Source organism: Drosophila nasuta, chromosome 3 (genome assembly GCF_023558535.2).
Source record: "Drosophila nasuta strain 15112-1781.00 chromosome 3, ASM2355853v1, whole genome shotgun sequence".
Lineage (NCBI taxonomy): Eukaryota > Metazoa > Arthropoda > Insecta > Diptera > Drosophilidae > Drosophila > Drosophila nasuta.
In genome coordinates this window covers 2,810,234-2,831,743 of record NC_083457.1, presented here as the reverse complement: position 1 = coordinate 2,831,743, position 21,510 = coordinate 2,810,234, and the positions used below count along the sequence as shown (strand labels likewise).

Here is a 21,510-nt window from a genome sequence, read left to right as displayed (position 1 = left end):
TGGCTGCACTTTTCATTTAAGGCAATGAATACAAATGTGTGTTTGCAAACATTTTATAAACTCTCTGCTTCATTGTTCGCTTCTTCTCTACAAAATATATTTCTAAATATTGCCAAACTGTTGTTGCGTATCAATGCAGTGCGCCGCTGTTGCCAAGGCCAAAAAGGCCACGAATCTTTAATGCCAATCACTCAAAAAACGCTGCTTCCAAATTGACATTTCAATTGTGACATGAGTTGTGAAATGCACAGAGAGAAAAAGTAACTATTCGATTTCTAGATCTAGAATTCTATTAAAATTATTATATTCATTTAAGAATTTGTCATCTGGTTCTTAGAAAATAAATTTCAAATTCAAAAGCCCATGAAACAAGATTTCAATCTTTAATCATCCGATTTTAGATTTATCTTGGTAAATTCAAGAACTTGGTTCTCGTTTACAAGAATTTTCAATCTTGAAATCACAATTATTATAAATTTGTATTTTGACATTTTTCATTTTTTTTATATCACATCATCATGATTCAATTTTAGCACGTTTTTTTTCAGTGTACACTTTACACGGCGTGTATTCTTGTATATTTTGCTGGTCCCTCTACCTTGGAATCTAATTTTATGGGATTCGATTTTCATTTGCGCAACGCTTTTTCAATAATTTTTCACGCTTCAATGGCGTTTCCATTCAGCCTCCGCTGTCTCTTTCACTGTGTTGTGCTGTGGATATGTCATGTCTACGTCAAGAAAACGAGAGAGGAGAGGAAAAAAATTCAAGAAATAGAATTGTGTATTGTGTTGACTTGCATTTGACAACTTAATGAATTTTCCTTTATGCGAGGGCAAGCGCGTCGACGATTTTAATGACATTTCAAGCAATTCATCAGCATAAATCATTTGACGCGCGCTGTGGCGCCATCTATTGTTGGCGGCGTAACTGAACCGAACCAAAGCGAACCGAAAAAGTCTCCTCTCATAGTTTAACCCTAATACGTGCGATATTTTCACGCTCGCCGCTTTATGAGAAAACTTTTCTGTCGAGCGCCAAGCAAATGCCCAAAACGTGAGCAACAAAAAAAGAAGTCATAAATGTGTATGTGTGTGTGGCAACTCTGGCCAGGACGAAACATATTTTTGACAATGTGCACAAGTTTCTGCTGCGCGGCAAGAGCGAAAACTTTTATTTTTTATGTTATGGAGCTCAGGCAATAACAACAACTGTGCACAGGAACAATCTGGCATTATGTCAAGTGTTTTTTCCACGAGTTTCACGAGTGTGTGTAGATTTTTACTTGTAATTTGCTTTTATGCTTTATCGCTTGCTTGATTTTTATTATGATTATTATCGTGGGAATTACGTTGCAAGTTTTGGGACCTTATTTTCAAGCAATTCTTTTGGCCAAAAGATTTGCCAGTGTTTTGTGTGAAATTTCGCCAGTGATTTATTGGGTCAGCTTTTGGATTTGTGCTGCTGTTGTTTACTCTCTCGCCTGCCTTTTGGCCTTCTGCCTTTTTGCCTTTGATGACGGCTTAAGTCTGTCTGTGTTGTGGAGTAGATAAGTGCAAAGGGCAATTGATTGGACCGCTGTCAGTTGTTGAGTTTTCAACTTGAAGATTAACTAAGCGCACAGCTAATAATAGCAGCAGCAACAACAAAAGCCACTCAGCGGTTACTAGAAAGTATATAATTCTCTTAGATCTATCACTCACGCACAATAAGTCATAATCAAATTCGTTCAATCATCAAGAAACTTACCTAAAACGAGAAAAAGAGAAGAGAATGGTATTAAGCTTGTGATAAGAGATAATACAAATCTTTTTATGAAATCCGCTTACAAATAAATTGTTTATTCAATCCTTTCATTATAGAATTTACAAATAAAACGTTGAAGTATAGTAAACTATAATTTTATCCTTCGATTTTTATTTGCTTTGTGACCTTCTGTTATTCTTAAAATTCCTCACATATTTTTCTAACTTTTGGGGTCACAATTTGCGGTGTCTAATCTGTTTTGGCTTGCATGAAAACCATTTGGTTTATTGCAAAATTTCAACTAATCGATTTGCCAAGCACTCTCAATTCCCCCAACTGGACTTGCTACTTTTGAAAGTGCTTCTTTGTTTTTCTTGTGTTTTTGCAATTGGCAGCAGGCGAGTGTAGGCGAAACCTCATCAAAACCACAGAGGGCTCAAAGCCGTAAGTAAAACAAAACAAAAACAAACTTCTGCCAAAGCAGCAACAGCAATTGCATGGCGCCATCTAGCGGCCAGTGTGCAGAGTAGTGCTTGAAAAGGCATGAGCTTATGCATGTTGTACGTGTATGTGTGAGTGTGTTTGTGTGTATGAATGTGGCATGCAAAAGGCAGCAGGAGCAAATGTAACAAGAGGGGAGGAGTGAAAGTAAGAAGAGGAAGCAGCACACACGATGCTGCACAGCTGGGGCCAAACAGAGCGATGTCAGGAGGATGCCACACAAAGGGCCACTAAAGAGCTGCACACGTGTGTTTACATGTGTGCTGGAACTTTACATGTGTACGTGCGTGTGACTGCCTGAACATCTGTGTGTGTGTATGTGTGTCTGAGAGTGTATTTAATGGTAAAGTCAAGCACTTGTGATATGCATGGCAGAAAATCCAAATTTAATGACCAAGTAAAATAGACACCGAGCGAGCGAGCTGCAGCAAAGAGATGTGTGTGAGTGTGTGTAGTAGTAGTAGGCGTATGTGTGCGTTTGGGGCGTGGCACTAATGTTAGTTGAATGTTTGCGTACGCTTTGTTATCGACATGCGTCGTCTTTTTGCAATTGGATATGCCTTTTTGTGCCTCCGAGCACTGTTAATGTTGACAGTAGCGCACAGCCAAGGACATGACACGAGCCTGAAAGCGCAAAGGGAACTGAGCTGGAGCAGGAGCAGGAGCAGTAGAAGCATAAGAAGCGAACAGAGGCAGAAGCAGAAATGGCAGCGAAAAGAGGGCGGAAAGATTGTCTGCCAGGCTGCCTTCTAACTGGATGCTGTCCATGTTGATGGAGTGTTGTCATGGCGCATCGTTAACTTTGCAACTAAGTTGAACACACACACACACACATACATATGCAGAGCGTACAATGGCAGTCCTTTCGACCCCAGCGACATTGACATCGACATCAGCATCGACATTTCAACATGGACAAGCAACATCATCAGCATCCACATTGGGACAGCCAACTGTCCAACTGTCTATCTAGCAGCCACCTCCTCTCCTCCCCCTCCCTCTCTCTCCACTCCATTTCTCATCATCTTGTTGTACGCCACACATACACACACTCTTTACATACACGAACATTATGGCAAATTATGACATTGATGCCCGGGCAATCTAACCTGGCATAACGTGTCCTTCTGGCATAGTAAAGGTGTCACATTTCTTAACATGATCCGGTCGGTGGTCTCGCTTGTGGCCGCCATTTTTGCATGCAATTTGTTGTGGCATGCCACCTCAATTTCCTGCCCATCTAAATAACTATTTTTGCTTCCCTAACGAGCTAACAAAGTGTTGTCTAACACTTGTATAACAACAAACGTTTCCTAGATGTACATGTAATAAAGATTTATAGATTAATAAAACTTACTCCATATTCTGCAGATTAACTATAACATGTGTTATAACATACAATATTATATTAACTAGCAAGGCATAATCCAAATGATAGCCGCAGCTTATTTGTGGAGTTCAATAAGATCACTTTTTCTTTTATTCCTACTCTTACTATTTTAATCTATTTTAAGCAGCAAAGGACAACGAAGTGAAGGAGTAGTAAAGCTAAATATCTGAAGTTAATAAAATTTAACATACTTTTATATTTTTTAAGGTTTTTATTAGATTGTAAAAGGCTGATATATTTTCATTTATTTCTCTTTGTTGTATTCAGTTTTTACAAATTTCTGTATTTAAGTGTTGAGTAATGATCACTATACTTAAGTATCGAGTAGTGTGTAAAAATAACTCAGTTAAAGAATTGACGTATAACAAATGAAGCAACTTTAAAATATTTGTTTTCCATATTATTTATTTGCTTCATATTTACTTATTTCACATATAATTAATTTATGTGGAGTTGTATCACAGCCCTCTGCCATTAAAATGGAATCAGGAATTTGCATTGCATCAACCTTCATCTGATCCTTTCATGTCCGCAACGTAGCAGCATATGCAATATTCTTGTTTGCAGCATTTCATTTAATATGCAACTTCTGCTTACTGCTGCAGTCAGATAAACACACAAACAGAGCACTTTATGAACTCGAGAGTATCTGATTTTGAGCAGGAAGCAAAAACAAAAAAAAAATAAAAAGAAGCTCCCCTCTTGCAGTGTGTTTTCTTAGTGTTTTCGTAGCCCCAAAAAAGCACTTTCTGTGAGAGCGGCGAAAAATGGCAAAGTGTAAAAAGTGCTGCATACTTTGCAGCGTCTTCCACTTGTCCTTTGCGTTGCTCTTTTCGCAGTTGCATCCACAACTGCTGCTGCTGCTGGGGCAGTTGTTAAATTTTATTTTCATTACAAATTCGTTGGTTGTTTATGCGCAGCACACAACTAAAATAAATACCGTAAAAATAAAAACAAAACCAAATAAACATAAAGAGAAAAATGAACGAGAAGGAAATGGAAGACGGAAAAAATGGAGAGTACTTTTTAGGAAGTTTTTTTTTTTATTTTCATATATATTTTTTGTATTTCTGGCCACGTTTCTAGTTTTGTTTCTATTGCAGTTGTTCAGCTGCTTTGCTTTGCTCTGCGTTGCGCTGCTTTATTTTTGTGTTTTGTTTTTAGATTGTTTTGCATTACAAATGACTTTTTCGCAGTATTACGTGCGAGCATTTTAACATTTCAACATTTTCATTGCGCCTGCCTGGCTGATGAAATTTATGTGCATATATTTTTCGAGAGGCGTTCATTCATGCGTTACGGGTCGAGATTCAGATTCAACACCACCCACAATTGCTGCTGTGTTGCAGTTACTGCCATGATTCATGCATAATTACGGAGAATTGAAGAATGGTAGAGAGAGTATCGTATATGTATTCATAGAGGAATTCGTATGCCTGGCACATAAATCAAATACGAGTTGCAATCACAAACACACGGCAAATGTCAAACAGACTACATTTTGATATGATTGTCATGCTGAGAGAGTTTGATCATATACTAAATAAAAACTAAACAGCTAACCAACTAAAATATCCATTGATTCGAGGCTTAACCTTCTCTAAATCAAATCAGAGGGATTTTCTGTTGTTGAATTGCAATTTTGATTTCTAAAATTAATTGAATTTATTATTTCACTAAATTTAGTTATGTATTCCAAAATTTGTTCACTATTGTTTTTTATGAATTGCATAATCTCAATTAAGCTATTTCATTTCATATATTATATATTATCTGTCTGCTAACATTTTCAAGTCTTAATCTCTGAAATTATGACCCAATAGAGAACCATGTTCGTCCTCTGTTCCGTTTGCTATTCAGTTAAGTGGACAAAGAGCAGACGCTCAAAAACGAGGAGAAAGCATCTAAAAAGCAGTTTAGTATGTAGTTTAATTCCATTAGAAAAGTTTTTGCTCACTTTACAGGACATTTTCTGGGTACGTAAAACTTTAAGCATTATCCCAACTCTCTCTCCATTTCATCTCCCAAATTGTTAATACTTTAAGTGTAAGCTACCAAAATGAAATTAAAATCAAAAGTGTGTGTTTGCCATTGTTCCACATCAAGTTTATGTGGAAAGTTCTACTGGGGATGCTTTTGGTCAATTGAAAGCAATTAAAATCGTTGCTCAGTTCTGTGTGCAAATGACCCAAAGCACAAGAGGAAATTTTTGACAATTCTATGTCAGAGATTTTTGCCAAGGATTAGCTGAAGGTTGTGGGCGATTTGATGCTCCAAAAGCTTTTTAGCTTAAAAGTCACGTGATGCGTTTGCAAAGTAGAAAATATTGTTGTTGTTGTTATTTTCCATTTTGTGGTTTTTGTTGTTCTTTTGATGTTGCAAGCTGTTAGTGTTATTGTTATTGTTATTATTATATTCAAGGCTTCCTTTTTAAGGCATAGCCACATCATCATCGAGCAATTGTTTTCTTTTGTTCCACTTTCTGTTGCATACTTTTTGGGTAAAATACAAAATGGCTGCCAGGAAACTAACAATGCAATATTGCTGCAATCGAAGGCGTGCCCGAAGGCGGAATGCCAACTGTAAATGTATGTGAGTGCGTGAGCGTGTGAGTGTGTGTGTGTAATGTCCATTGAAATACTTCAGTTAGAAGTATGAGTAATTAATAGCTGCAAGCACAAAAGGACCGCTTAGCACATTGTTGTTAGCTGCTGCCCCGCATTGTTATTCCTTTTGTTGATGCTGTTGTTGTTGTTGTTGTTGTTGTCAGCCAGTAATTAAAAGATTAATTTTTAATATGCGCTTAGTGTGTGAGCAACGGTTGGAGATTCGAGAACTTGCTGCTCCATACAAATAAAAAGGATTTAAGCAACTACCTTGAGCTACACACACTCTACACACATTGTAATTTATGCCTCGTTTCGAACTCTTCATCAGCTGCAAACCTTATGAGCCATTTATGAACACTTCCCCATTTTCTTACTTTATTATTTTTGCTGTTTCCTTGTACAGTTTTTATCCTTAATTTTTTACGCGCGCTCGCTTTTTCCTCTCTCTCACATTGCCAGCTGCAAATGAAATGTGCACACCTTTAAATATTTAATAAAGTTTTCGTCGTAAGCTGATTTCATTTTTTTCGGCACTTGATTAAAAACCCAACGAATGCAGGAGAGTGAGAGAGGGAAAATACCTTTGCGTCGAGCATTTGAACAATAACCACCAAAAATGACACTTCACAATGAAATATTAAAGAGCAAAATATTTGTGTACTTCACAAAATAAATATTGGTTAATCAAAGCGTCAAAGCGTAAGCTCTTTTAATAAATAATTTATTTGATATTTTTTGTTAACAATTTATTTTAAGCTAATTAGGAGTAAACACAATTCAATAATACTTTAATGCAATTGAGAGTGTTTAACTGAGTGTGGAAAAGCGTGTCATGAATTTTTTCGTAACTAAAATCAATTTCCCAATTCAAGTTCTACAAACAAATTGAAATGTCTCTAATTTTATTAAAATAATAATTCATTTTCAAGTTAGCTACGAAAGGAAATATTCTAATAATATTTGAATGCCATTAAAAGTGTTTCATCGAGTGAAGAAACTTGAATGAAAATTCCAATTTTATTCAACCGCGACATTTATTTTATTTTTTTTAAATTGTTGTATTCATCTTTAAATGTATCCACTCTTTAGATATATAGTAGTTATGTTGTTTAGTATAAAATGCATTCACGCAATATTCTAAAGTCTTTTTAATTCCGTTGAAATGTAGAGTAAGCTCCGACACAACCCGCATCAGCTAGCTAGCTTTGTTTGACAATACATTAATCGTCATTTTGCGCTCGTTTTTCCAACGCTTATCTCGCTTCCACTTGCCTCTTGCCTCCTGCCTCCTTATCCACCTAGACAGAGAAGTGAACAAAAAGTTGAAGCAGCAGCAACAGTGGCAACTTTTTCTTGGTTCGTGCACTATCATTAAAATTGGAAAATGTGAAAAGTAGCCAACACTTTTCTTTATTGTTATTTTGTTTTTCTTTTTGTTGTTTTGTTTTTTAATTTTTCTATCCTTTCGTTTGTTTAGCAAACGCAGAGACAAAAGCGCGCATAATTAGCTGTATTGCTGCTAAACAAATACAAAACAGAGCCAACGACAATACTTGGTCTGCCAATTAGTGAGCTAAAGAGGGCGTACCAAAAATTCAGAGAGAGAGAGAGAGAGAGAGAGAGAGAGAGGGAAAAAAACGACAAACAAAACGTCGCTCAACCAAATAAACTTGACAAATTACACGCTCCGTTTGCGCCAGCTAAGCGAGCCTCCTGGCCAAAAAAACAGAACGAGAGACCCCATAAAAAAGGTATGCAAAATGAGGCACACGGAAAATGTTTGTAATGCGATACAACAAAAGCATTGCAGCAACATTGCAACACAGCTGACGAATGGGAGGGGAAAACTGGGTGACGATCACGTCACAGCTCAAAGTGACGTGGTTTATTGTTGTGTGGATGTACAGATGTAGTTGTTGTCATTAAGTTAACCAAGCGTATGATAAACACAACAACAGAGCAACAGAGAGCAATAGAGTCATCATGTATTTGGAGCATGATTCGCGTTGGCTTTTCTTTCAGCAGCTTGAACTAATAACCGCAAAGGCTAAAGTCTGATTAAACTGCGGTTAATGAGCCACTCAGTCAGTAGAGCAGGCTAGATCCATTAAAGTAATATCGCATACACTTACCAATTACCTTCCATATCAACTATCATCGAGCAGCACCTTGTCGTTGCTTTATGGCCACGACATTTGTAATGGAGAATCGCGACAAGTTGAACCGCAGTCAGCAGCTGACAGACCAAGTTCACCATCAGCAACCGATCAAAATGTTGACAATGAATTGTGGCAAGCACTTCGATATATAAAACTGTCCCTGACAAACTAAAAGTTCCCACACGTTGCAAACTTTATAGATATTTATTGACAAAGCTATTCGCTAGGGTCGAACGCATTTATGTTCCTTACAAATATTTAAATCTCTACTAAATCAACATTAAATATTTGCCCATAGTTTTATGTTGAGGGATATTTATTACAATTTGCACTTTGGTAACCAATTCATCATGATTAGTTTCACCAACTACAACATTTCCACTTAAAATCAATTTTCATTTTAATTTATTTGATATCTTTGTCATTCATATATATACTAATCAAAATTTTGTTGTATTTGCATTTTAAACCATATTTTAAATTCCCAAAGGTAAATAAAGCGCTTTATATAGAAAATAATAATCATTATAAACCTATTTAGATGACTTCCAAGAAAAATTTAAAGTTAAAAAAGGTTTCCAATCAATACACACGTTATTTCGATTTCAAAAAGCTATTGCCAAAAGTGAAGAAAACATCCGTCGAAGAGTTTGGTAGGGAGACAATCTTTGCAAAGTGCACGAGGAAGCCAATACAGAAGCCTCGGAGAATCTCAAAGAATCCCATTCAATGGGTGCACACCGACAATGTGGTGCAGACCAATCAAGGCAGTCCCTATATGCTGATGTCCAAAGATGATTCCGAGGCAGAGCCCAAGAATTGTCCCAAAAATCCCATCTGTTATAATGTCCATCACGATGCTCCTGCTGCTCCCCCCACAAATCAACCGCTGGAGGCCATTAATATTGTGCCCCTGGTGAGGGGCATTCGCATAACAATTTGTGTGGAGCACACGCGATTCCAGCTCGTGGGCCGAGTGTCCAAGAACATGGGGCTGACCCATGTGCCCGAGCATCGATTGTGGAACATTCAGTGGTGCGATAATACGCCCCACTTGGATTTGCTGAAGAGCATGAAACGCTTCCAGCAAATCAATCATTTCCCCGGCATGAGCGAGATCTGTCGCAAGGATATGTTATCCCTCAATCTGAATCGCATGCTCAAAATGTATCCAGGCGACTATCGCATATTTCCCAAGACCTGGCTAATGCCCTCCGAGTAAGTTTCCCCATGTGCAACCATTGCCCAGCTTTAGTTTAACCGTAACACTCGACAGTGCTTATGACGTGGCCATCTATGCCAACAAACACAAGCGCACATACATTCTGAAGCCATATTCGTCTGGTCAGGGTCGTGGCATTTGGCTAACCAACAATCTGCGCTCTGTGGGCAGGCAAGAGAAGCTCATCTGTCAGACCTACATCGATAGGGTAAGTGAATAATAATCTTCAATTGCTCACATCGATTTTCGATAACCATAATTTGTAATTTATTATATTTTTATCCTCTAATAGATAGAGGGCCTGTATCTCTCATCTCAGAGACTTTAAAAGATAGGATCCATTTCTTGTTTTACAACTATTTTTATTCAGATTCACATATGGAATATTTTAGACCGTAGAGTATACTAAATATACCATAGTATACAAAATATAGTATATAATATACTACTCAATGTTGGTATATTTTATAAACTATGTTATACTCAGAACACTATAGTATATTTAGTATTCTAAGGTATATTTTCTATTTTATCGAATATTTAGCCCACTATAGTATATCTATAATATATTTTATATTCTATAGTGTATTTTATATTCTATAGTATACTGTGTATTCTGGTATATTTTAATTGGGGTAGTATATTGATATTTGAAGTGTAGTTCGTTTTTTGTATTTTTTGGTATTTTTTATATATTTTAACATTTATACTGTTTATACTGTTGCAAACAAGTAGAGGGTATCTCAGAGTCAAGTTTACTCCACAGTAGATTTGTTGATTTATTTCAATTTAAAGATTTTAACTTTTACAATTTACAATTAAAACGTTTTAATTTCATAAAATAATCATAAATAATTTTCAATATTTCTTTCTTCACCGTCTTTATTGACTTGAACTGAATTTTATTTTATTACACTCTTTCGCTACTCTACTTGACTTTTTTATTATTGTTTTTAGCTAAGAAAGTATAACCATCAAAAAACTTTCTTCATCTTCTTATTAGTAAACTTTTTAAAATTCTCTTTATTCCTTTTCTTTTGCAACCAACTTTAACTTCACAGCCCCTGCTCATTGATGGCTTCAAGTTTGATCTGCGTGTCTACACGCTCGTCACCTCAGTGGATCCGCTGAGAATATTTGTTTATAATGAAGGTCTGGCTCGCTTTGCCACCCACAAATACATGCCACCGGCTCTGGGAAATAGCAATAATGTCTTCATGCACTTGACCAACTATTGCGTCAATCGACGCAACTCAAACTATAATGCGGGCAAGGGACACGAGGGCGGCTCGAAGCGTAAACTGGGCGAGTACAATAAATGGCTAAAGGATCACAACTACAATGTGGATGAGTTCTGGGCAGCCGTTGACGATGCGATCATCAAGACTGTGATCAGTGCGTGGCCAGTGTTGAAACATAACTATCACGTGTGCTTTCCGAAGCACGACAAGATTCAAGCATGCTTCCAGCTGTTGGGCTTTGATATATTGGTTGATTGGAAACTGAAACCCTTCATCCTGGAGGTCAATCATACGCCCAGTCTTTGCGGCGATGAAACCGTGGACAATGAGGTAAAGCGCCCTTTGATCCGCGACACACTCAATCTCATCAGTTCGCCGCTGGTGGACAAGGAGGAGATCATCCGCGAGGATCGAATGGTATTGCGGGAACGTCTGATGCGACAGCAGGGCAAGCGACGTGCTTCGGCGGGAGCAGCAACTGCTCCAGCTGGAGCAACTGGCAATGAGTTGAGACAGCCGTGTTCGATTGGCGCACTCGCCCAGCAAATTGCATGGGAGGAGAGTCATCTGGGCAACTATAGACGCATTATGCCTCCCACAGATTCGAGTAAAGTGAACTATTATTGCAAGTTCTACGATCAAACGAAGCAGGCTAACATGTTCAAGGAGACAGCGGCCAGCAAATCGCGAATGAAACTCAACTTGGAGCACATAAAGCAGCAGAAATTGATGGAGCAATTGGACAAGGAGCAACAGCGACAACAGCTCTTTTTGCAGGAGCGAAAGCTAAAGTTGCAACAGGCTTTCATGCAGAGCTCAACAAAGAGCGTAACAGAATTGCAACACAAACGACAGGAGGCACTTGTTAAGGAGGAAATACGACGCAAGCAGCTGCAGCTTTTGATTGCTTCGCCAAATGAACTGACTACAAATCCAGATCAAACCCACCCAAGTAGCCACAAGAAGAGCAAGTGCAGCTTGAACGTGGTCAAGACAAAGCGTCGCCAGCAGCGACGTCAAATGCATCTCAAGACACGACGAGCTCGTCGCGTCGAATGGGAATCTCGAACGGATGCCGAGTTCCTGCAGAAACACGGTGTAACACGTCCAGCTGGAACTCAGCCGCACAATGAGAGTTCCAAGTTAGAGCTAAAGGAAGAAGAGATTCCAGAGAATGTGCCCAGTTTGGAAAGTTTGTTCCCAGCCAACAGATCGAATACGAAATTTAGTAATCCTGCAACTGGCAATAGGAGCAACCGTTGGACGGACAATGACAATTGGTTGCCGGAGCCCATCAGCATGGAGGAGAAGCAATGGCAACTCGAGTGGCGCAAGAAGAGAACCGATGCTCTCAATCAATGGCAGCTCAAGGAACTGGTGAATTTGGCATCCAACTGATTCAAGAGTCTTTTATCTAACACTTTCTATTTGCAGCTTTTTACAGAAATGTATGAACGTGGTCATCTAACCAAGAATGATATTAAACTATTTCCGTTTCTGCTGTATCGCATATTAAGACGAAAAACGGGCGCAGATTTAGCGGACGTCCCCAAAGTGTAAGCTTAAACATCTTAAAGTCTATTCAAATGAATTCTTTATGTAACTTTCCATTTGTTTTAGAGATTCTTAACTGAAAATTGAGTTCATCTTGTCAGATTGTCGTGAATCTTCGATTCGTAAATGGTTGTTAATCAAGGAAAGACTAGGTAGATTTAAAGTTTTGATTTATCAAATTGAAAGTAAGTTTTGAAATAAATATACAATAGGATTTGTTATGGGAAATATTGTTTTTTTTTTAATAGTTCACCAAAAACAAAATAATCAATTCAAAGAAATATTTATTACTTGCAATAATTTATTATAAAACTTGTAAGAAAACCAGATTATACGGTATTATTTTTATAATATACTAAATTAAAATACCAAAAAATACAAAAATATACCAAAATATAGAAAACAAATGAGAAAGTCCAAATAATACCGCAGTGAAATACCAAAAATAGTAAAATATACTAAACTGATACTACATTTTATTTGTCCTTCTGCATATTTTGTTAGCACATTTTAACATTATTCTGGTTAATATCCGATATCTCAGCTGCTTTTGAAAATATACAGCACAATGACTATTGTTTTTCCTGCACTTCTCATGCGACAGTAAAGAAGCTTTGACGCATGCAAAAAGATTGAAAAACGTATGTTGAAACTCCATCGATTTGTCAAAGCGTTAGGCGAATGCTCAAAGGAGGCAGAATATCGCAACAATCGTTCGTACAAACCCCAAAAAGGAACTCTAAAGCCCAATCCCAACTAACCCCCGCCGCCTCCCCGTCATGTAAGCCCTGCCACATCAGCCACTAACATGGTATCGCTTTGAGGCTGTCGCATGCATAAACAAACTGCAACACAATGCGCGACTGGCAGCTGCGGGGGAACATCGTGATGTGGTTGGGAATAGAGATGGGGATGGATATAGAGTATATATTTAGGGGGAGGCGAATTCAAAGAGTCTTCAAAGTTGCAATATTGAAAACTGTAGACGGTTCGCTACGCTTTCAGCCTCCATATGCATAAAACCATGCAACATTTGCAACCAAACAACGCAGCAGCACTCCCCCCTTCTCCTAGCACCTCCTCTCTACTCAAATCGCAGCAGCTTCTGTGTCTATGGCTTTGGCTTTTACGTTGGCTTTGGCTTTTGCCGTCAACGCATGTCCTTCGTCCGTTTTATTCTCTCCCCCCACGATTTTTTCTTTCTTTCGTTTTTTCTACTTCTTCTTTAGCTTCTGCTCTGGCTTTTGCCAGGCTGCCGTTGTTGAAGCTGCCTCTCCATGTGTCACATATTGAAAATTGTGCAGCAGCCGACGTTGAAGCCGCAGTCTGCCGTTGCATTCCAGGACTTTTGGCTTATGGCTGGCTGCCTTTTGGCCAACAAAGTCGAACATCGTTCTGATAAGCCATTTCAAAAGAGGGTTTTACATATGCCACAAGCTAGCTGCTGCCTCTGTCGTTGTCGCTGCTGCTGCAGCTGCATTGTGTTGGGTTAGCAACAGCATTTCCTGCTGCCTCCTCCCCTCCCCCATTCTTTCCAACCATTCTACTATCCATTGCCTTGTGGCACACAGATGCAGCCACAGCCGCGCCCGTTTAATATTTGATTGAACATTGTTGCGCCTGCTGCTTATGCTTTTATTGCATTTTTCAATGCTCTTTTTATACATCTACTCTACTCTATAAGCCTTTTATCATATTCGGAGAATAACTTGAATTGATAATGACGATTGCAGTCAAAATATATAGTTTTCAAAATCTTATCTGACTCTGCACAAACTTTTCAAAAATCATATTATATGAAGCGAATTATTATTTTTGAAAGATTTACAATTTTACATTTAAGATTCTAAGATTTATTTATGCTATAGTTATAATTATATTTTAAAATTTAAATTGAATCGATATGAAGCAGAATTTGGATTCACATTGAATTGAATCTCTTTATTTTTTCTTTTCCCTCAATATTTTACTTATTTTCCCACTTCCAAACTTAGTTACACATTAGTTTATTTTATCATAGGCAGACTTGGATTTTCTTTCCAGTGTATTTTCACATGCACATCTCAATCTCTCTCGTTTCGCGTTTCTTTTGTTCTACTCGGCTTTAACTTTCAAGTAGTTGGCTAACGCGCATTTGGCCCATAAAGTTTACTGTGCCAGCCTCTTGATGCAGGTTTTGTTGTTGATTCCCGAGCTTCACATTGACTGCACTTTGCACATATGCGGCAGAAATTTTCTTTTGATGCTTTTAGTGTCGTCTTATTAAAAACTTTTTAATCTCTTCTCTTTCTCCGTTCTCTTCTTTTTTTTGTTCGATGCTAAGCTAACCAAAAATGCCAACTATATCCATGTCTATCGCTCTTTCTGTCACTATCGTTCACCTCTCTTTCGCACTCGCTCGTTCGAACTGCCAAAGCTCCGGAAATAAGTTGAAGCATTACAGTGGCCAAAACTTTAGCTCATGTGTGTGTGATGGCTGAGAGCAAAGTCTACATTGTTGACAAAAGTTGAGTCTGCTATTAGAGGTCGTTTAGCTTGCGATTAGTTAAGCTAAGTCCCTGGAAGACATTGGAACTTTCCGTCGACATGGCAATTTCCAAAAGTTTCTTCTTTAGAAAAATGTCGAAAAAAAAGTATTAGCATAAGAAGTCCATTACATAATCATTGGTGTAATAACTGTAACTCAAAGGAGTACCTCAAATATATGTTATTCTAAAAACTAGAGCTAATATTTTATTTTTAACTTAGTCGCATTTAACACTTTGTATTTACATGCTTGAAGATTGATTCAAGCTTCATCTTCCCACACAATGTGGAGTACAATTGTTTGTCAAGCCATTGGAACTCGGTCAGCGGAGCATAACTGCAGATGTGCTTATAATTCCTTTTGTAATTACTCAAGTCATTATCATATCTTTCCTTTTCATTTGCAATATAGTGCAGTGAGGTGTCTCGTTCGCACAATATTTGCAGTATTATGCATTTCCTGATGCTTTCAGCTTATCAGTCATAAAACATAACGTGCACTTAATCTTCATTTGCACTCGCACAACATTACGATGCAGCCCACATAAAAATTGGAGGGGAAAGCACCGGGGGCGGACGAGAGAGTTAAGAAAAGCCTTTTAATTTGTGCCATAAAGGCAAAAAAGGAATTGCTTAATTCCATGACAAACACTCTCTCGCAGCAGCAGCTCGACTGGAGCAGCAGAGAATGGCTGGCAGGATTCCCAGTTTGCCTTAAATCAACAAAAGATTTATGCCAGACTGGGGAGACGGGAGACAGAGATGGGGCGACATGACGTGCGAAAGGGACAGACAGTGCGAGTCGCGATGGAAAAATCTAGCGAGCAGGCGATGCGAGAATATAAATCCAGAAAGTCGGACTTAACGCCCCACTGAATACAGGCAAACAACAACAACAACAACAAATAAAGCTACAACAAACAATCGTCATCCGAAAAAAAAGAGTACGAAAGTCATTCAGTCAGTCAGCGGGACAAGAAAGAGAGCAGAAGAGAGCGGGGATCGACGGCAACAGCACATGAGAGGAGCGGAGTCTTTGCTTTATCATTTTGTTGGTCTGCGAATTAACATGTCTGGGAAAACTGAGCTCTATCCCTGGCTTTATCCCTGCCCATATCCCTGGCTGCTCTTCAACGACGTCGCCGACGACGGCACAAATAATTTGCAGTTTTACAGTTTTTCACCGCTTTTATATGCTGCATGTTTTCCACTTCACAGGATTTTATGTGCCACTACACGCTCTCTTCTCTCTGGCTCAAGTGTTGGAAAATACAATTGCCAGCACATGTTGCTCTGGACTAACACAGAGACACAAACACAAACACACACAGATACAGGCACATATATGTATACACAAACAACAATAACATTTCCGCATTCTGTTTTTGTTGTTGCACAGTTCTCTCTCTCTCTCTCTTTCTCTGTGTGTATCTCTGTCTCTTTTTCGCTCCCTTCATGTTGCTGGTTGTTTGTGTTGTGCCGCCAAATGTTTTGCCTTTGCTAAAAAGACAATAAACTGTGTCAGAGCGGGCCAACAAAAGTGTGAATATGCGTGTATGCGAAGTATACTCTGTAATGTTATACTGAAGGGTATATTAGTTGTCTTCTTGACAGCAGTTAAGATTATGACAAATGTCACTATACTATCAGAAATATAAATGAAATCTAAGAATAAAAATCTTTTTTACTTAAAGCATCAATTTTATTCTTTTTTTACATATCTATTACAATTCCTAAAATTAAATTTTATTATTTTAATCAGATTTTTTATTTATTATTTTTTAAGGCAATTTTAAATTCATTTTTAAACTGTAACAAAATGTTCATTCAATTATAAATTTTAATATATTCATGAATTGTAACATACATAACATAAAGTAGTTGACTGATTAATGATTTCCTTACTATCTCATTCCTAGAGTATTTTATCGTCATTCAGTAAACTGTTTGATACTGAAATGTATTTGTAACTGCATTTGTTTTTTGCCGTATCTGTGTTGCATCTGAGCATGGCAAACACTTGAGTACTTCATGCATTTTTAACGTACTTTTTTGTTATACATTGTTTTTTTTTGTAATTGTTGTTGATTTAGTTGTTGTTGTTGTTGTTGTCGCTGCCGTTATTATTGTGTTGCCACTGCAGGTTGTTGCACGTCCAACAATGCACTCAAGCTAGACACTCGGATTCAACGAAACGCCGCTTAGAAGAAATCTCTCATTCTATCTGCCACTTAAGTGTTGCTGATTTAAATTGTAACACATTTTCTGCCCAGTTTGTTACTCTCAGCACAAGTTACAAATATTGCCACAAAATCCCAACTGTTCACAAGAGACACTCTTGTGCACATAGCAGTCATGCCCCTCGGGCTGAGCCAATGAAAATCCCTTCAAAAAATAACAACAAAATAAATAAAATAAAGCCGAAAAAAAAGGAATCCACAACAGAAGTCTAAAGCGTCCTGCCAGCTGCCAACTTTTGCTGTCACTCTCAACACATCAACAACATTAGCAACAACAACAACAACAACAACAACAACGACAACGACATAGAGGCAACAGTGTGGCAAATAACTGTTGTCGCACCATACTATATAGTAAGTGTATGTCTAGATATATGTATAACGTTCCATTCATACCAACATGCAGCTGAGCTTTACATTGAAGTGTGTGACAAGTTTTTCCAGCCACTCACACACACACACACGATAAATTGCAATGGATTTCGTTTTTCATCGCCTTACCAAAAGTTTGCTACAAAGTAGCTTAGAGCAGTATATCAAAAGTTATCGACCTGATATATACCCTAAATTTATTTGAAACACTTTTCTCTTTAGCAATATAAAAGACTAAGTTTAAAAACATTTGGTATATTAAGTTTAAGTTTTGATGTATTTGGTTTCATTATGGTATATTAAGTTTCGTTTGGTATTTAAAGTTTTTACTATTCTCTTGAAATGCACAACTCCTCTTCAATGTTCAACTTTAAAGGGTATTCAAAAATATTGTGCGATTTATGAGCAAGTCTCGGGATAAGCAAGAACACAATAATAATAACAAGTACTGCAAGTATATACTAGGTGATAAAGAGCATCAAAAAAGAAAAGCAAATAAATAATTTTTGTGTGTACTTACAACTGTGATGGGATAGAAGGGATTTATGATAGTGAAGAGTAGAATGTGATTTGGCCGTGTAGTCTCAGGACGCTTTCTCCTTAGGTCGTCGTTTGACTTGTTCATAAGTGCTTGCTGCTGACTCTGATTTTGTGTGGACTGTAAAGAGTAATATATTCATAGACATAGTATTAGTTGTTTATTCTGTGATAGGCAGTAGAGTATATTTCATAAATAAAAGACAATTTAAGTGCACGATTACAAGCTACGCATTACACCAGACACTGAACTTTTTTATTTCTTTTTTTCTGACAAACAAAACATGTTGAAATACAAAGGATCAATTTTGCACATTCAGCTCAAGCTCCTTTGTCATCCATGTGCCCAAAAGGAAGATGAGGGAAGTCTTCACCAACATGCAATAGAACATATTCCCATTAAGAAATTTACAAACATTTATACCAATTACTTTGCACTGTTCCAGATAGTCGCTTATGCTGCAAATAATAAAGTCAGATTCCCATCGAAATAAATTCTATAAACTTTTTTCCTACCGCCGCAAAGCTGACATCTTAAAAGTATTATTTTATAGATTCTTTGGAATGGAAATTTAGCCAAGCTTTTAAAATACTTTATAGTTGTTATATTTGTTTAGACGAAGTTTAAGAAGCAAAGCAATGCTTCGGAATGATTCCCATAATGAAAATTATTTATACAAAATGAAAACATTTTTGAAAATAGTTTCAGAGCTCATGTGATGCCTTATGCAACAATTTAAATACCTGCCGCAAAATGATTTACATTTTAATGTGTGGAAAAAAACATATTTTGACCATTACTTGCCTCACATATGTCAAAAAATAATCTGTTGGTTGACTACCTGTCAACTGATTTCTCGCTGTTCTAGAGAACTTTTTTTTAGAATAGTGAAACTGCAAGTTGAGCAGCTACAACGAATTGATTTTCTGGCTTTAATGACGTTCTTTAGTTGCGCTCATTTATTTATTTTATTTTTGATTTTCCTCAAGTCAAAACATTGAGCTTGTATTTTATTTTTTTTGCATAATTTTGTCACGTTAATTGACGCTGTCAACAAAATGTTTACCAACAACAAACATTAAAAAAAAACTGTTTGGCAGTAAGCGCCGCTGTTGCATATGCTAAGCATAATCTCAGTGCTAAAGTATGAGGGACCTCTCTATAAATAATTGCGGAATTTAGGTGAAACATGTTCATGTCACGTTCAAATGTCAATCAACATCAGCGACAAAAGAGGGGAAATATTGGCAAAAGTTTCAATTAGACGCTTTTTTAGGTGAGAAATGCAGCAACAACAGAACCAAAACCAAAACCAAACCAGAACGAGAACGAGAACAAGAAAGATAAGTACATTTGGACAGGTGGTGGAATGCTGATGGTGATTGCGTTGCGCTGGTGGTTGGACATCAGCTTGTCTGTGTGTGTGTGTGTGTGTGTGGCCTCATAGACTTGACACCAAAATGCCAGACATGCGCCGATACTTTCGCTAATTAACTTGAAACATATGACGCGAAGTTCTGCAAAAGTTTGCCAATATCTTTGTTATCCTATCCGCAAGAAATAAATGCAAAAGTTATACAAAAAAAAAAAAAACATATTTAGTATATTTAGTATTTTAAATGTACTAAAAAATTCTCAAATAATAAATATAGAAAAGTTATACAAACAGAAACATTTGTAGTATTTGAAGTATACCAAAATAATAAATAAAAAACAAGTTAAAAAAATTATTTTCTATACTCAACGAATCTAAGCAAATTTAACAAGTAAGAAAGCTACAGTCGAGTGTACTCGACTGTGAGATACCCGCTACCCATTTTGAATAAAAGCAATATATTTTGCGGTATATTTCTCAAAATATACTAAATATACTACAAAATACTAAAAAATATACCAAATGGTATATGAGGTATATCGATATAGTACCGCATTCAAAATATACCATAGACGGCACAATATACCAGATTGTCAGACAAAGTAACTAAGACCCCTAGTAAGTAGGCGTTTTTGCCGATACAAAAGAATTTCTTTAATAACTTCGACAATTTTTATCTGATCGCAACCAAATGTTCAGGAATCATAACTACTATAGTAATTATTGTATATACCAAAATTCTAGCTTTAAAATTACGCTTGTTATTCGAGTTTTTTGATTTGCGGGGGCGGAAGTGGGCGTGGCAAAAATTTGAAACAAACTTGATCTGCGTGCAAACATAACAAATGCTGCTGAAAAAAAATTATAGCTCTATCTCTTATAGTCTCTGAGATCTAGGTGTTCATACGGACGGACGGACAGACACACAGACACACAGACGGACAGACGGACATGGCTATATCATCTCGGCTGTTGACGCTGATAAAGAATATATATACTTTATAGGGTCGGAGATGCCTCCTTCAACCTGTTACATACATTTCGGCACAAAGTTATAATACCCTTCTACCCTATGGGTAGCGGGTATAAAAATATATTTTTATATCTTTAAACACTGCAAGTAATAAAAACCCGTTCGTAGTATTTTACCAAAATATAAGGTGAATAGTTTTCTAAGAATCAATTAATATACTAAAACAATATATGTACATATAACAAAGAGAAATCTTTCTTTCTATGCAAAATGCTATTTACAGAAAATGTATTTCAATATTCATTAGATTGCTCAACAAAAGCAGAAAATCTTTTAAAACATTTAAAAATAAATTTTTATAGAGTACTTTCTAGTATATACCAACTCTTTTTTTCCAACTCTTACATAAGTTCCACCATCTCTCTTTAGTTAGTTGCAGTAATTCATTAACTAATTAGCATTTGTCATGATTAACTCTTTCCTCTTTCTCTAGGTTCCGCGTTTTCTGCGACTTTTAACGCCAATTCGCACGTGTATTTTGGTTGGGAATATAATTTAGACTTTTTTTTATTTAATTTTGCTGCATTTTGCTGAACATTCCACAGCTCAGAGTTGAGCTCACTTAACCTTTTTTCGTGTTTTTTGTAATTTTATTTTTATTTTCACTCGGTGCTGCTGTTAACTGAAACGCTGTTGTCTTTACCTTCACCTGGCTTTGTAATTAGGTTAATGGATCGTTTCTGTGACGCATTTTTGTAGCACTCGAGTTGTTGCTTTAATGGACCAAAAGGGTTACAGTGTTACAACTCTCGAGCTTAGGTTCATGATTTACCTTTAAATTATAAACTAACTAGATATGTGTACAAACATATTTACATCCCAAATATTCCTTAGCAACTTTGACTACTCAGCTCCCTCTCGTAGTTAATCAAATATGTACGGAGATCCAACAAAAGAATTTATCATTAGCAAATTTCATGGTTCATGCAGACCACAAAACTGTCGTATTTACCTTGTAACTTAATCCAGCAAACCGACAACTTTACAAGCACACTCGAAATCTC

The 21,510-nt window shown here is 37.1% G+C and overlaps 2 protein-coding genes across 2 annotated transcripts in view; one reads left to right on the top strand and one right to left on the bottom strand.

Annotated features, from left to right (window-relative positions):
* Positions 1-21,510, bottom strand: part of LOC132792185 (heterogeneous nuclear ribonucleoprotein L) — a 144,886-nt gene that overhangs the window by 91,264 nt on the left and 32,112 nt on the right. Inside the window, 1 exon segment of the mRNA XM_060801440.1 lies at positions 18,081-18,218. Within this exon segment, the coding sequence (XP_060657423.1) occupies positions 18,081-18,218 (138 nt within the window).
* LOC132791719 (tubulin polyglutamylase ttll6) lies at positions 8,791-12,650 on the top strand. The gene is made up of 6 exons (XM_060800754.1): positions 8,791-8,895; positions 8,947-9,623; positions 9,682-9,835; positions 10,689-12,245; positions 12,303-12,424; positions 12,489-12,650. Exons 2-6 carry the CDS (start codon positions 8,947-8,949, stop codon positions 12,496-12,498), a joined length of 2,520 nt encoding a protein of 839 aa, XP_060656737.1. The 5' UTR covers positions 8,791-8,895; the 3' UTR covers positions 12,499-12,650.

Coding starts and splice junctions, on each gene's coding strand:
- LOC132791719 (XM_060800754.1), top strand. CDS start 8,947: ATGACTTCCAAGAAAAATTTAAAGTTAAAAAAGGTTTCCAATCAATAC. Junction 9,624..9,681: donor ACCTGGCTAATGCCCTCCGA/GTAAGTTTCCCC, acceptor AACACTCGACAG/TGCTTATGACGTGGCCATCT. Junction 9,836..10,688: donor GTCAGACCTACATCGATAGG/GTAAGTGAATAA, acceptor TTAACTTCACAG/CCCCTGCTCATTGATGGCTT.